The sequence below is a fragment of the Trachurus trachurus genome, assembly GCF_905171665.1.
Source record: "Trachurus trachurus genome assembly, chromosome: 4".
Classification (NCBI taxonomy): domain Eukaryota; kingdom Metazoa; phylum Chordata; class Actinopteri; order Carangiformes; family Carangidae; genus Trachurus; species Trachurus trachurus.
The window spans coordinates 13,568,740-13,584,544 of NC_139898.1; the positions used below are offsets into that span (position 1 = coordinate 13,568,740).

General features: G+C 41.5%; 1 protein-coding gene across 1 annotated transcript; it reads right to left on the reverse strand.

Annotated features, from left to right (window-relative positions):
- Positions 1 to 839: 839 nt before the first annotated feature.
- Positions 840 to 15,805, reverse strand: pias4a (protein inhibitor of activated STAT, 4a). Its single transcript, XM_083970269.1, has 11 exons — positions 15,774 to 15,805; positions 12,985 to 13,366; positions 12,762 to 12,846; positions 12,610 to 12,651; positions 12,241 to 12,331; positions 10,194 to 10,322; positions 7,173 to 7,278; positions 6,967 to 7,040; positions 6,704 to 6,864; positions 4,475 to 4,626; positions 840 to 4,337 (listed from the first exon to the last, which is right to left on the reverse strand). Exons 1-11 carry the CDS (start codon positions 15,798 to 15,800, stop codon positions 4,063 to 4,065), a joined length of 1,524 nt encoding a protein of 507 aa, XP_083826395.1. The 5' UTR covers positions 15,801 to 15,805; the 3' UTR covers positions 840 to 4,062.

The window sequence follows — 15,805 nt, forward strand, 5'->3', positions numbered from 1 at the left end:
TGCATGCTGGCTCGCTCTCACAACCTCTTAAGAAACCAAAGTAATTGATTATCTTCATGCAAGTAGTAACCTGCTTTTCCTGCTGAACAATCAATGAGTCATCCATTGTGTACATTTCCTTTTGTGTGTACAGTTTTACTCAAATATTTTGCAGATTTGTTGCAAGATATAAAATAAAAACAATTCTTCTTTTCTTCAAAACATTTCTTATTAGACAGACCAGCCTCATCCACCGAATTCCTAGTTTGGGAATCTCCTTGGGCTTGATTTTATCTAGTCCCCCTTGCTGTTTGTTGCATGCTTTTGATCTAATAGGCTAAATTCACAATAATCGCTTAATCTTTAAGGATTTTTGAATGAGTAATGTGGACTGATTAGTTTTGTACAGAAATCATTCAACTAATCCAGACTGACTGGTTGACAGCAGTCATTTCTTTACTTTAGTAGAAGGTAGGGATTATAACTACAAATATTTCCCTTTTCCCCGACTCAAAGATGTAATTATGGGGCATTTTGGTGGTCAAGGATTTGAAGGCGCTAACAGGGTAGTCATAGTAACCTCAGTTCCAATATGGTCAAGGACCTTTCTTGCACGTCACTCATCACTGTTCCCTCCACATTGCCAACGTTCTACTCCTATGTCCGTTAAGGCAAAAGAGCCCCATCTATGGCCACAACAAGGTGTGATGCATTTGAATCCTGAGTGGATTTAGTTATGAAACATTTCTGTCTGGCTGAGTGCATTCAGTCCATTTCTATTTTCAAAATAAAACAATAGCAGACAGGATTTTAAGAACTGATTTTAATTAATTCCACACGTCAATAACAGCTGTTAGAATACGATCATTTAAAATTTTACAATTTTATCCTCAACAGGCATCGAATGTGTCCCCAGATCTGAGCAATGGTACAGGACATAACAATCCACACCTTAACCAGTCCTCCTGCTCCTCAGTGGCATCAGCTTCAGGTACCGCTGCCCTCCACAGCTTCTTATTGTCTGTTTGCCGATAGGAACAACTGGAGGCAATTCAAGGCTTAATAAAATATTATTTAAATTTTATTGTCTTTTAATATGAACATATAAAAAAAAAAACACAACAAACAAAACATTTACATCATGGATTGTAAGCCTCTGCCCATGCTACCTTATGCATTATAATAATAAGAAGAGATGCCACTACAAAAAGACCAGACCCTCAGCTCTCTCCAGCTCTCAAACAACCTGCAAACATATCTGGCTCAGATCCACAGAAGCAACCTGCAGCACCTCTGACCTTTAACCATAAGGCAAAGAGAAGTTTAGGAGATCCGTTCAAATAATGACTTTCTACATCTAGCAACAAATTAACAATGTTTTTTTTTTTTTTATATGTATAGCAGTTACTTACAAATACAAATTGCCTAGTTAAAGATGGGTATTAGAGTTCTTTACATTATTTTGCTTCAAAGCGCCCTATATGGAACATCCTGTTCAGGGACAGACTGATGTAGACCAGGCAAAATGCTGTCGATCAATTTTGTGTGATTATCAAATATTTTTCACCACTACACTGAGTTTGTAAGCTATGTCAGTGTCTCAAAGGAAGGAGAAAAATGGAAGACCAGATCTGACCCACTTTTTCCAATCATCAACCTTATCACACAACGCACTTGGCAACAGTGAGGGCCTGGATCAATGTGTAAATGTTGTTTCTCTGTGCATTTGAGCGAGGCAAAACGAAACCAGATTGTGTGCTGATCAAACCGCAACAAAAAAAGGGACAATGAGAGAGGGGAATCATCCCATGCAGAACTCATCTGAGCCACTACTTTTTCCCTTCTCTAGTGTCTTTAAAGTGGAGTGGGACTGCCGCCTTTCTAGTTTCACATTTTCTAATTCCCATGCATGAGATGCTTTGAGGAGATGTGGTTACAATGGTTACTGATCCTTGATTAAAATGGCTTTAAAATAAATAAGCCATATTGTGATGAAGTATCAGATGAAAGTGCAAACAGCTCTGGCAACACAGCAACACCTTTTCTCTTCTAGCAAAACGCTGACGACCTTCCTGCAGGCAAACCCGACGCCTGCACACGCAGCCCGTGTATCCTTATCTGAGGAGCAGCAAACACATACTGACAATACTAGTGCAGGTGCTGAGGAATATTAGTTGTAAGCCTACAGCATGTAGCAATTAAAGTCCAATTCTATTCCAGCAAATAGATATGACCTTATCTACATTGAAAGGAGGCCGAGGGGGATTGTTGGTTGAAGCAGCTCCACTTGTTCCAGACAGGACAATTTGTAATCCAATCAATGACTTTAAGCTTGGTGGGATTGCACTTACTGACACTTCATTACGTTTCGTTGTGTCAGACATGTTGAACCCACCACGGCAAAATGCTCTGAATGCTTCTTTGACCCAGGTCGTATTCATTCACAGGAAAAGAAAAAGGAGCGTTCAACAGCACAGCCTTGAGCCTCTCATCGCACAAACCACCGCGGCAAAGGGGTCCTGCTTTCTGCAACGAGCAGCTCCTGTCTGTACAGAACTACAGCCAAATATCATGTAGCTTCATGACGAATAACTGTTAAGAGAACATGATGCAGTTAAATAAATATGATACTTGCAGAGAAGGATGCCAAAATGTGGGGGTGAAAAAAAAGAGGACAGCACTTCTGAATCCTGTTAGGCAACAGTCCTTTAACCTCGGATTTTCTTTCCATCTATTTCATACTGAAAAACTACGTAAAATATAAATGAAATAAAAACACCTCAGACTGGGGTCTCATCTGCCGGCCAGCTCAGCTAGTCTTAAAACAATGAGCTCCAATCTTCAAAAACAAACAAAAGGCACCAAAATCTTGAAACCGTCGCCTATCAGTGAATTCTTAAAATGTATCTGCTTTGGCACAGCTGCCACAGTCATATTGATGAGTTGCGTCCTTTTATGCTGCCGGCACGTCAAGCCAAATAAAACACGTTACAGCTAGATAACTGCGTTAATGTTCCACTCATCACTGACACCTACAGTTCAGTTAGCTTAGTTATGAACAAACTAACTCACCCTGCAAAGATTTTGTTGCTGAGAGGAAACAGAGCTGCATGGAACGATGGAATTAAAAAAAAAAAATAATCAAAATGTAGGAAAACAAAATCTCCAGTGTAAAATTGGCTTCAGAAACACTCATCAATTCTTCTGTCCTCGACTTCTTCCATAGCTACTCCCTGGTCAGTCTGCTAAGTTTTTATGACTGAGGTAGGTTCTCTTATCTAAGGACAAAATAAAAATGGAAAGCATCACACATTGAGGCCAGTATTGTGTTCTGCCCTTTCATATAATTAAAAGGATAGATTCCTGAAAAAAACCCTTTCAAGCTTTGATTTCATTCTCCGAACAAAGAAACAATAACACAATAGGAAATATATCAATTTGCATCACACTCCACATACCTCTGCCTCGTCCTCCCCCAAATTATTCATGCTCTTTTCCAATAGTTGTTTTTGACCTTTTACCAAAAACTACTGAGGAGCCTCCATTTCCAACTTGCCTGTTCATCACACATGTGACAAAAATCAGAGACACAAACATTGACTGCCCACGGCTAAAAGAGCCTGTAATTCAGAGTCAAATACAAAGAGAAATGGGGTGGTAGAGAGGAAATTGTCTGGAGAGAGAGAGAGAGAGAGGAGGAGGAGGAGAGGAGGAGAGGGGTTGGGTGGTGGTGGTGTTGGTGTTGGGGTGCTTGATCCATTCAGTTTCTTTAGTAGAGGCAGGACGGTACAGATATTCACTGCAAGGTGACGGTTGGCCAAAAAGAGTTCGATTTGCTTCCAGTGGTGTACAGTACAAAGAGGAATCCTAATCACTCTAGATTGAAGATTCATTAACAGTGCATGTTTGAGTGTGTTTGTTTTGTCTGGGTATAAATCAGAGCTGCTAAAAGGCTCCGATGTTTGGGCATAGGGAAGGGTTGTTGCATCTAGTGGATTACGGTGTTCCTGTCCTCAAGTTTTTAGCCCCCTGCCTCTCTGTCTCTGTGTGTGTGTCAGTCTATGAGGGGACAGAGGTGTGGGGTCAGTAGGCAGTGACCAGGTCCTTGTCGTAGTTGTATCGGCCCCTCTTTGGGGCAGGACTGTCAGCGCTGTCCTCTGTGTCCTCGCTATCTCCTCCTGCCCCGCCCCCTTCCTCCTCAGAGGAGGAGTCAAGAGTCAGATCTACCACTGCGCCTCCTCCCGGTGCCACGGCAGCTCCTCCTGTGACTCCTGCCATCCCCACTGAACCGCTTCCAGATTTACCCGTCAGGCTGGTGCTGCTGTGGGCTGGTGAATGACCGTTTGCCTCAGGAATGCCTGCAGACAAAAATGTCATTTAGAAGAAGGGGAAAAAAAGACACATTGTAAAAAGAATTTACTCCAGCAAACTAATCCACGGGAAAAAGTGAACACATCCAGTTAAAGAGATAAATGTTACAAGGTTTGACTCTTACATATATCAACAACAGGGTACTCTGGTGTGCTGCTGCGTTCTCTTTCCCTGTCCCTCTCCTTGTCATCTCTGATGGGTCGCCAGGAGCCGTCGGTCAAGTACTCAATCTCCTCAATGTCCTCACTCGTCTCTTTAAGAATCTCAGACAGCAGCCTGAAACACACAGTGCTGGTTAGAGTTGTCGAACAAAACAGATTTGACACCAGAAAATGAGCAGAATACTTAACGACAGGAGCAAAGCCTAGCAGCAACGTCTGCATGGGATCCTGCAGTTTGCAGATTGTGTCATTCAAACATGTTGTCCATTCTCTGTAATCTTAGTCCATCTATTTTCATTCAATAACAAGAAAAAGCTCAAGGTATGCTCCATGAAGAAAATCATAGAAATCCTCCAAAATACTTGATTTTCTTATTAAAGGGACAACGAGGAGTTTCTATTCGGTTATAAAAAAGTCTCACGTTAATGTGGATGAATCTCCGCTACCCACACTTGTTAATGGGCCCATTTTCGATAAATATATCGTTCTGTCTCTATCGTTATTTTGTTATTATTAGTGGTGGCGGAAGTGCTGGTCGAGCCGACCAGCGTTTCCTTCGTTGCGAATCATGAGAATAACGCAGCCGAATCGCCGTTTATGGTCGGAACTACGGTGGTATGTGAACCTCTTTGAACCTCTGACTTTAATTATTGATGAATGAAAACATGAGTCCGTCTTGCACCCGGTCAAAGAAATGTACGGTGCGCGCGGAGGCTCATAAATGTAGTGTGAAAACGCTTCGCTTTTCCAAAACTCCTCGTTGTCCCTTTAACTAAAAAACTGCATTAATTAAAAAAAAATGTAATTGCATTTAGTAATTAGGCAACTGAAAGTGAAACCTAGAGATCAGTTTAAGAAGGGACTTTCACACAAGCTTAATTTAAGGAATGCAAATACATCTCAGGGCCAAACTGTAATACAATGCCTTCAGTCTTTGTGGAAGTTAGGGAGTGCCTGTGAGAGTTGCTCACAATTTGCAAGAAATTACACGCCCAGATAGAAAAATACTTAATCATCAGGCGAGCAGAAGATAAAGAGAGTAGATCTACGTGTATTCTTTTCTACAGGGCATCCCAGCATCAACCATCTGTGTGCATCAAAGATGCAGAGCTCTACACAGCTGGTGCAAAGTGGCACAAGGCACAATGACAGTATCTTTGTTAGACTCACTTGTCATTGTCCTGTAGAGCAGTATTTCACTGTTATTTTTAAGATGTGTTATCAGGAGAATAATCTACATGAGTGAGTGTGCAACACACATGCACTCTGAAAATGCTTTTTTTCATATGGTTGGACAAGTTGGCTCGGACATTCGACTATAGGCTCAGAGGGACGGAGCGTTCCTTGTAGTGCAATGTTAGTTGCACAAAATTAATAGAAATCCGTGACACACAAGCCTATGCGGACAACTGCTCTTTCTTGGGACCCAGTAAATCAACTGCATTTGCCCACAGTTCTATAATGAACTGAGGATTTATTCACACTTCTCCTTGTACAGGCCTAATATAAAACACTGTATGTCCAACTTGGTGATTTGTGCCATTACTTCTTTGTGGAGCTGTCTGCAGCACGCTGATTCACTCCGCTCTTCCATGCCCCAAGAGTCACAAAGTGAGACGGCAAAATCTGTTGTGCCTTTTCACCAGCAAATTGTATATGCACAGGATTTACATGTTACGTTGAACAGTGATAAGAAAAACAGTGCTGTGAAGAGTTTGTTTGGTGTCCGATAATTATTTTGCCTGAGTAACAAAAAGGACTAAAGTGTATTGTATGTTTAAAATATCTAAAATGATGAGTCTTATCTCAATAGTAGTATCTGTCAAAATAATTCCAAAACTATTTTGGTATGGACCGCTTGTTGTGTCTGCAATAAAGATTAATAATAATAATATTTTATCATCATATTGTACAACCCTAATTTATAAACTAGAATCAAAAGTTGGTCCTCTCATGCCATCCAAAACATGCAAAGGTTTTAAAATAAAAACATAATGGGTTGGTGCATGGTTCAACTTGTATAAAGAGTTCTGAAACGGGGCCTGACATCTGAGAAGCTTTAATCATACTCCCCAGACTGGTTCCAGCAAACAGGGTCGTTAAAATGACTTTAAAAAAATGTTACGGACTTATAGAAAAGATGATGATGCTGCAGCAGTGGGACAAGTCAGAGCGTGTTTCTGTCTCCTTACCCATCAATTGTGAGCAGCTCAAAAGGAGCGGGCTTGTCACAGACAGGGCAAGTCCACGTGGGCTTCTTTTCATTCATCTGCAGGAAGAAGACCGCGTCGAAACACTGAAGATGGGCACAAGTTAAAACTCGACAGGGTACACCGAGCCGCATCTTCACCAACTGGGAGATGGGAAAGGGAGGACAAAGCACAGATGTCAAAATTCAATGCAGGAATAACACATAGGAGATAACTGTCTTGTGTTCTCATGTCTGTATACTCACTGGACAGATGAGAGAAACCCGGAGGCCTGTGGTCGCAATTTCACTCTCTGGGTCAAAGCGTAGTTTGTCTTGTACTGTAGATAAATGATGGATAATTTAATGTGACAGCTCATTGTGACGACTCATTTCCTGTTAATGTTATAATGTACACCAGAACAGTGTTAATGAGTAAAAAACATAAGAAAATTATGAACAGTAATACTTACTGCGTTCACGACAGCGCTCCGCACTCTCAACAGAGCAGAGTTTGAGTTGGCTGAAGAGATCTGCTGCAGTGAAGACCCTCACTAAATACACTGCCACCGAGTACCGCTGCAAACACATAGATTTCAAAGGAGTTCAAAGGACCACAGAAACTAAAATAAAGTATAAAGTAGAAGAGCTTTAAAGTATTCAGATCCCCTCTCCTTCTGGACACTTACTCATTTTGTAGAGTCAAAACAAATTCTTGTGGGTTATTGAGTGTTGGTGTGTGGGCCAAAATGGCAGAGTGTGGATATGTTTTAAATATATTTTTTTTACACATGTTGAAATTTGCATGTAAAAAGGGCAATATCATTCTTTTCAGAAGACAAACCTGAGAATCATGGTTCGCCCTTTGGCCAAAAGAAAACAGCTGTTCATCAGTTGGCCAGGGGATACTAGATAGTATACTGCAAGGGCCCTATGCCTAGTTATACTGTATCACAGAACATCTGGTCTCACTTTGTCCCCATGCTTTGAGGAGAAGAGCAGCTGAGTAATGATAAATGAATAAATTATAAATGATTCATAATAATCCTTCTTCCTCACATTTGGATTTCAAAATGAAAAACTGAAGAAACTATCGTGTAGACTAAGTATTCAGACTCTCCACAGATGTTCTAGGCTTTGGTTGAGACATCCACAGAAGGTCAGACACTTGACCCAGCGCCATCCGAGCACCGTTTTGCTTTCATACTGCAAGTTCAACCATCACCACCATCTCAAGTCGGGTGCCCTCCAGAACAAAATATTCTCATTTGAATTCATCCTTCCCTCCGTTTTGAGCAGTCTGTCTGTCCCTGCTGTCCACCATCATGCTACACCGTAGGAACAGCATTGGCCAGGTGATGAGCAGTACCTGGTGTTCGCCACACAGTGTTTGGAGTTCTGCCCAAAGGGGTTAGTCTTTTAAATACCGTTTGGCAATCTGCGAGCAGCGCCTTGAACATTGTGGCTTGAGTACCATAACATTAGCAGTGTGAAATTTGGAAACTTATATACATACGTCTGTCCCTTCTTAACTCATTGAGTGCCGCGCTCTTTTCCAAAGTTTTAGTCAAGTGTACCGGCAATTTAGACCATTTTTGACGATTTATGTAGAGCCGCAGCGTATTCTATATTATTGTCTCATTTGAAAGGTGAAACTTTCTGCTTCAAATGGCCACAAACCATTTGTTTCTACGTGCCTCCGTTCCTGAGAAAAGTCAAGCTAAACATAGCTGGTTTTCATCAAAATCCCTGCTTTTTTTCTAGAAAAGGAGATACAGGGTCTTTTATGAAAGGTGCTCTGTTTGTGCCTGTCGCTCTTCTGACACTCGCATTTCTGGATCAAAGGGCTTGTGTAAGATACATTTATACAACAATTGTTGTTCTATTCACAAAACCACCATCTGTAAACGAGAGATATCTGCTTTTGATTTTCTATGAGTTTGCAAAAAAAAAAACAGTCTAAAAGTATGTTTTCATTTTTGCACTCCACAATCCATCGTGACAATTTTATCAATTTAAATTCAAATCAACACAATAAATTGTGTAAAATGTGGAGGAGTCTGAAAAGATTCTGAAGCCACTGGCACTGAACATAAAATGAAGCTAAACTTCACTTTGAAAAACTGAAACTTTTAACAAGATTTTTTATGGGAGGAGAAATCTTATCAAATATTTCCCCAGGAACCCTCTGGTGTTTTATACAAGGCATTCTCTTTCATTATATGGGCCTATTACAAAAGTCACGCATCGTAGGAAAACCTAATACAGCACATTGTTTTAATCCGCTTTAAATGTCTACTTGCATCAACTTAACTAAATACACAAAAAACATTGAAAGTTTTACTGCAAATATAGCTCTCTCCTGGACAAACATTAGAAAAAGTTAAACTGACTGAATTTACAGCGGCACTTTTCCTATGCACCAGATCTCTGACATGCTGAGGGTGGTTTAAAACTGCAGTATCTTGTTCATGTTGTGGATAAAGAGAGACCATTGAAATCTTACCACTACAGATCTACTATGACCGTCTTCTTTCTCCCTGAGCATTATAATAAATACTACAGAACACTGTATAAAATATTTAACAAAACTAGTACAGTGAAATTGTGGTGCAGGCCGTATATTTTAATACTGGCTTATTGCAGGCTAACCTCCATAAAACGGTATTATCTGGATTCATTAAATAATAATCACATTGTAAAAGCTGGAGCCCTAGAGTTAAAATCTTTTTCTTTAAAAATGACTTCAACACACAAGATGACTGGTTGGAAATTGTGAATGAAATATACATTATGGAACAGTGGACTCATAAGATAACGATTCAAGAAGAACAATATCGAGAAGAGTGGGAGAAATGGACTGTGTTCACACCAACGACAGGATAAGGACGATCACACTGGTAATGCAGGAACAAACTGTAGAGATATGGCAATCCAGTGTGTTCTTTTCTGAATTCTTTTTTTATTTGCTCATCCTTTTCTTTTCTTTTTCCTGTGTATATTGTAAGTATCAAAATAAAGTTACCTCAACGATTGACCATCAGAGCAGTGTTGACAATCATTTTTCAACTTATTTATCCGACTAATTTTTTCAGCTCTGATTAGCACATGAGAAAAACCTGTTTCTTTCTGTGTTTGTTTACTTTCACGTTGCTCATCTCTAATTGGTTTACAGAAGAGCCCTGAAGGAGAGGGTGCCAACACAGGTAAGAGTGTATTCATCAGCTTTCCAGCTGCTTATCAGGATCAAGATTGTGGAGGCAACATGCAAGAAGGCAGCTGAAGCATTTCAGCACTTGGCCCACAAAAGCCTTCCTCAGGAGTCTGACCACGCACAACTGAGGGGGACCTGGAAATCACTCAGAAATAATGTGCCGCAGTTCACCTGGGTGCTCCTTGTAATCTACCAGAGGATGATATCTAGTCTCCTTGCTGTGTTGCCACCACAACCATGGTCTTATTCCACAATATGAGATTCAGCAACAGACTCTGACCTTGCCAAAGTTTCCCCAGGTGATGGTGACTCTGTTAGTGACGCTGGAGAGATGCAACCAGGGAGTGATGTTCACAGGTCGACATGGACGACGGGGCTCCACACCAGGCTTATTAGATGGGTAATAGCCCTGTAAACACACAGACACACACAAAGGACAATATAGGTTAGCAATTATTTATGAGGTACTTGCTGAAAGGAACTATGCAGGATTTGTAGCTTAACTATGCTACATTTGTACCTTAATTAAACAGCTTTGGAGTAATTGTGATGGTTTAATAAATGGCTTAACTTGTTACAGGGGACAAAGGAGGCTCTCTGCCTTCCACGTGCATGTCACCTATGGCGTGTCTTGGCTGAAAAACAACTTTGCAAGATCAGAGCCACCGCCCCGGTGTCCCAGCTCTTGTCTCTGCGGCACCGCGACACAAACACGGCCCATGACCCGTAATCTCTTGTTTATGACGGATTAAACTACACAAATATATACACATCGTAACATCGTATATAATGTTATCTACCGCTCTATTGATTGATTTCTCGCTGGCTTCTTTGTAAACAAATGCACATGGCCAGGACGAGGGTGAGCAAAACAGCAGAAAAGCGACCAGACTTACATAGTTCCTCTTTAAATGGCATGCATCAGAATTCTATCTAAAGGGCTTAGATGGAGTTTTATTAGTTTATTATTAGTTTCTATTTTGTTTAGGCTCATTATTGTGTTTATTGTTCCTTCACTGCTTCATCCAAGGGGCACAAAATTGCAAACAGCTTCTAGTCTTTTCCCTTTTGTACTGTTAAAATAGAAGTGAGAGCTCCTTTCTCTACAGGAAGTGCACAGAGCTCCAAACAAGTTGCACAGGGATCTTAGATTACAGTCACATCTATAGTTCCGTATATTATTCTCTCTATGAGCTTGCCCTTGTGCTCTTGCTCATTTATGCGTATATGAAGCAAAAACAAATTCAGTTTCAAAATTTTTAGATTTTTTTCATTTTTCTCAATGTTAAAGGTAGAGTCTGGAGTTTTGTTCGTTGCAGTTTGTAAACAAAACATTCCAACTGCGCCCCTCCTCTCGGGCTCAACTGTGTAGCCTCCTGCCCCTGACAGCAGCGGTTGTCAAGACCGCAAAGGAAAGAAAATACAGTCCAAGTGAAGCGCTGGAGCCGTGGGCCGATAAACCAACCGTCACCAACACAAGGAGCCTCCATGTTATGTTGTTATGCCGTTGTGGTGAGCTGGGAAGTGGGTGTTGGCGGCGGATGCTAACCGCTACCACTAGCCAAAGTTAGCATCGAGCTAGCTCCCCACAACAGCCCTAATACTTGTTACCAGTCGAGGCTTTAGTTGTCGGTGATGGTCGGGAATCAATCCGCGGCTACAGCGCTTCACTCAGACTGTATTTCTTTTTCTTTGCGGTCCTGCCTGCTGCTGAGAGAGAGAGAGAGAGCAGCATCAGAGGCAGCTAGTGCAGGCAAGCTGGAGAAAAAACACAGACTCTCTCGCTCTCCACCCAGAAACGTCCACATGCATAACAAAACAGAGTAAAAGACCAAAATACAGGCAGGGGGAGGGGGCGCTGCAGACACAGCCACCACCACATAGGACTAAAAGCCCATAGGTGATGATTAAGACAGATTTCATTTGTATAAGTCTAATGTTTATTTTTGGGCACAAAACTCCAGACCCAACCTTTAAACAAACCGATAAATACAAAGTTAATTGCTTCAATTTCAACTTCAACCAAAGCTGAATCTGTAGCTGGATATTCTTTTACTTGTCTTATTACACATCCTGGTGTCCAGGCACATGCCTGCGTTGGTAATCCATCACCATCATTCATTATGGGGCCAGCAGTTTGGCCACGAACAGGCAGTAGGTCTGTCACTGTCAACCCAACCAGTGACTCAGTGACTGCATATAAACAGAAGGCTTACTGTAATCACTGGAAGAAAAAAAATATTTCACAAGAACAGTAGATCTCTCCTGCTTTAGTCATGTTTATGCTCTGAAGGTGCGGCATGTGCCAAATAAGTGAAGCAACTCACCGGCACATGACAGTAGGATTGGTTGACTTTGACAGCAATGTTAGGGGGATACTGGTCCTCCTGGACGCCAATGGAGTCTGTGTAACAGATTCTGTGACAGAGAGTGAGAGGAGAGAAAAAGCCGGTTAGCATGACTGCCTCTGTATCCATCACGTCGTAGTTCAGAACTTCTGTATTTCGAAAAGGGAAATATGAAGCTGAGGGTTAAATATTGTTTGTCCATGCAGGGTGACACACATTCCTTTCTTCCCTTTGCATTTGTCAGAAATGTTGTGATAAAGAGTCAAAAGCAGAACCTGCACAGTCCAAACAACAGGATTACGAAATATGTACTGGTGATTGATTCAAAATAAATCACTGTGAACTTACCTCAGAACCACTTGGATTGATCTGATTCCTGGACGCAGCTCACTGTGAAAGGACAGGACACAGATTAAAACCAGCATCAGTTACATATTTTGAAATAAAGCTGGTCTTAACAGAACAGTGCAGATGTGGGAGAAAATGTTGGAGGTCCTCACCTCGCATTTCTGATCTGGTCTGCTTGGCTTGGTGTTAATTCAAATATGCATTGACTGTCCTGCAGTTTCTCATTGTTCTGGGAAACTGTAAAGTGTAGAAAACTTCCATTACATTACAGCACAGGCACAGCACGTAGCTGAATAATTTATCAAAGGAGAAATATTTCTCCAAAAGAGAACCATCTAAATACAAGGATAAAGACACCAAATGACCGGCACTTACTTAGCTCTGTTGGTGGCAAGAGTGTCTCCAATGTTTGGTAGAAGGGCAGTGGTACCAGCTTGACCTCTGCTGCAGGTGTGGGGAGCGGTTTGGAAATGCCGTTGAGGTAGTCTGCGCCCTGAGAGGTGGCAGTGGGGGAAGAGCTGAGGGGTAAGTAGGTAACTGGGACGCTCTCTGGACGCCGTGCTGCAAGCCAGCCTGATGCTTTGGGGAAGCGCGACTCGTAGAGCTGCCTGACGTTCTTCAGAAGCTCTGGGCTGTATTCGGTCTGCACCAGCCTCAGCGCGCGCCCCACCAGATCCTGCTTCAGCCCACTTTTACTGCGACCCATTGAGGCCAGCAGTGTCTGCAGGTCTGAGACCCGAAAACTTTTGACCATGTTCTATGGGAAGAGAAAGAAAGACAAAAACATGAGATATAAAATACAGCAACATTCCATATTATATGCAGAGGAGGTTTGAGTGACAATACGACCAATTTACAAGTCCTTAGACTCATTTTCATTCTCATTTCCACCTGTGGCATATTTACATTTGACTGAAATGGAAAACCATTTAACTAACGCAGCTGTAATGGCTTTTTTCTGTGGATTTTTGAAACGTATGACCTGTTCAAATACCTCACTGCTTCAAATATTTTACTCTTTGCCAAACTGTTTGTTGTTGACACTTTCCTTGAGGGATTTATAATCTGAATTTCACCACTAGTCTCTTTTAAACACAGTTCTCACTATCATTTTTGAACCCTCATTTTCCAGCTAATGCTTGTACCAAACAAATCTGGCGTAATGCAGCCTCACTAGTGCATGATTTTTAATAGCATGGTGGCGTTGTGTTCAGAGCTGTGATGTGCAACACAACGGTGTCGAAGTCCATGCCATGGAGGCTCACGCTTCGGCTTAGATATATAACTATGTGACTCAAGCACATAAATGCATTCCACTGTGCGTGTTTATATTCTGTGAGTTACTCCAGTGAATGTATTATCTTCCTAGAAAACCTTCAAAGATCCCTCTTGTTAATTCTAATAATTTAATCAATGCATTGTTGGTTTCTATGCCCTACAAGGCTGCTAAATTTGACACCTGACAGCCTCCACATCTAAAAAATTAAATGCAGCATTTAAAATTAAATAGCAGGCGACTCTGTTTGATTGCTTCTATAATAAGCTTCTGTAGTTGGTCACTTTAATCCTTGAGAGGGATGAACTGGACATGTTATTAGCCAGCTATAGTAAGAAGTTACACCAATCCTCATTTTGACCACTTTCATTTAGGCCAAGTCATTTTCATAGTCCCATTCTTAGACAAACTGTAGTATATTTTAGTCGCATAATAATATACATTTTCATCATACCACTCAAAATGTATGACTTCAACACTGTATTACCAAGACTACATGTCTGTGACACATGAACACATTGGGCTGTATTTAGTTTAAGGATTTACTACTGCCCCATGTTCAAAGGGAGACACAAAATCGTTAAGGCAACTTCAAAATATATGGAAATACCAATACTTTGAATCTTCATTTAACAAAAGATGGGCACAGCTTGTCTTAAACAATGTTTACATGTATACCAACATCTATTTACAGTCCCATCAGATAGAATACACCTCAAATATATAAAACTAGACAACTTGTACAAAGTTCACTACAATTGCATTATGTTCCATTACCGATAGATTTGTTTATTAGATGGATTAGATATATCGGTAGATATATCTACCGATATACAATTAGTGTGATCAATCAATCAAATAAAGCGTATAAAAATTCACCGTTATCTGCATTAATAGCATATGGATAAAGTCGCATGTCCAGCACTGGCAAGTTAACTTTTAGGAGGAAGACAGACCATAATAAGCACGTGTTTACTCTGTGAAATGCATCGGATTTAAGAAGACAGTACAATGGAAAGTCTATTACCCAAGTCATGTACTCAGAATACCGTGTTGGGATTTACTGAACTTGTAAACAGGACATACTGAAAGGTGAAAACAGTTATTTCAGGGCTGGACCCACAAGACATAGAAAACAATCTTGTGTATTTCACGGGCAGCGGTAACTTAGTAAGGCAACATGACTGTCGGGCAGCAGCAGCAGCCGCACACGGACTGTTGTTGTGAATGGAAAAGCCGAAGTGCCATGCTGCCATGTTTTATCAGCCAGCTTTATGCCCACACAAGATTTTCACAATAACGCAAATGTCCACTGAGCGTTGGGATTGATGAGCTGCGCAAAAAAGTTGAAGCCATAAAGTCAGTAACGTTGCAGCTTCACCAGCCTCACTCACAAAACCATCAGCACAGCCTCTGCTATCGGTTGGCTAGCTTGTCTAAAAGACTGGGCTGTCGGTATTCAATAATGGCAATGGCAACTGGACATTTTGACAGGTGCACAGCTCCATAAACTCACTGGTAGCGACACAGAGACTTCACTGTGCGACAAATAATGTCGTTTATTCAGACGGCGGGCGGCATGCTAGCAGCAACCACCTAAATGTTTGTATGGTCTCATCATTCATTTTCATTTCTTCCATCTGAGCCAGCAGCGTGATGCTAGCTGAACCAACGCACTTGCCTGGTTAACACTAACCTAGCAGGCTAGTTGTGTTAGCGGCGCAGGCTAGTTCGCTTCGTCGTGAATGTAATACGCCACATATCTAAGAGTACAGAATCTTAACCGTATCCACACAAAGCCACCGGTTTCCCCACGGCCCGGCACACTTTCAGCCCACACTCCCGCGCCCGTCTCCCATCAAACCAAAGCTAGCCCAGCTCTACTTGCCATCGCTTCCACCAGTTCGGCCGCCATCTTCG

Excerpts from the sequence above, each read along its gene's own strand:
- pias4a (XM_083970269.1), bottom strand. The coding sequence starts at position 15,800 with ATGGCGGCCGAACTGGTGGAAGCGATG. Across the intron at positions 10,323-12,240 it reads AATCCTACTGTCATGTGCCG|GGCTATTACCCATCTAATAA; the intron begins GTGAGTTGCTTC and ends GTGTGTTTACAG. Across the intron at positions 7,279-10,193 it reads CCTGGGGAAACTTTGGCAAG|CGGTACTCGGTGGCAGTGTA; the intron begins GTCAGAGTCTGT and ends ATGTGTTTGCAG.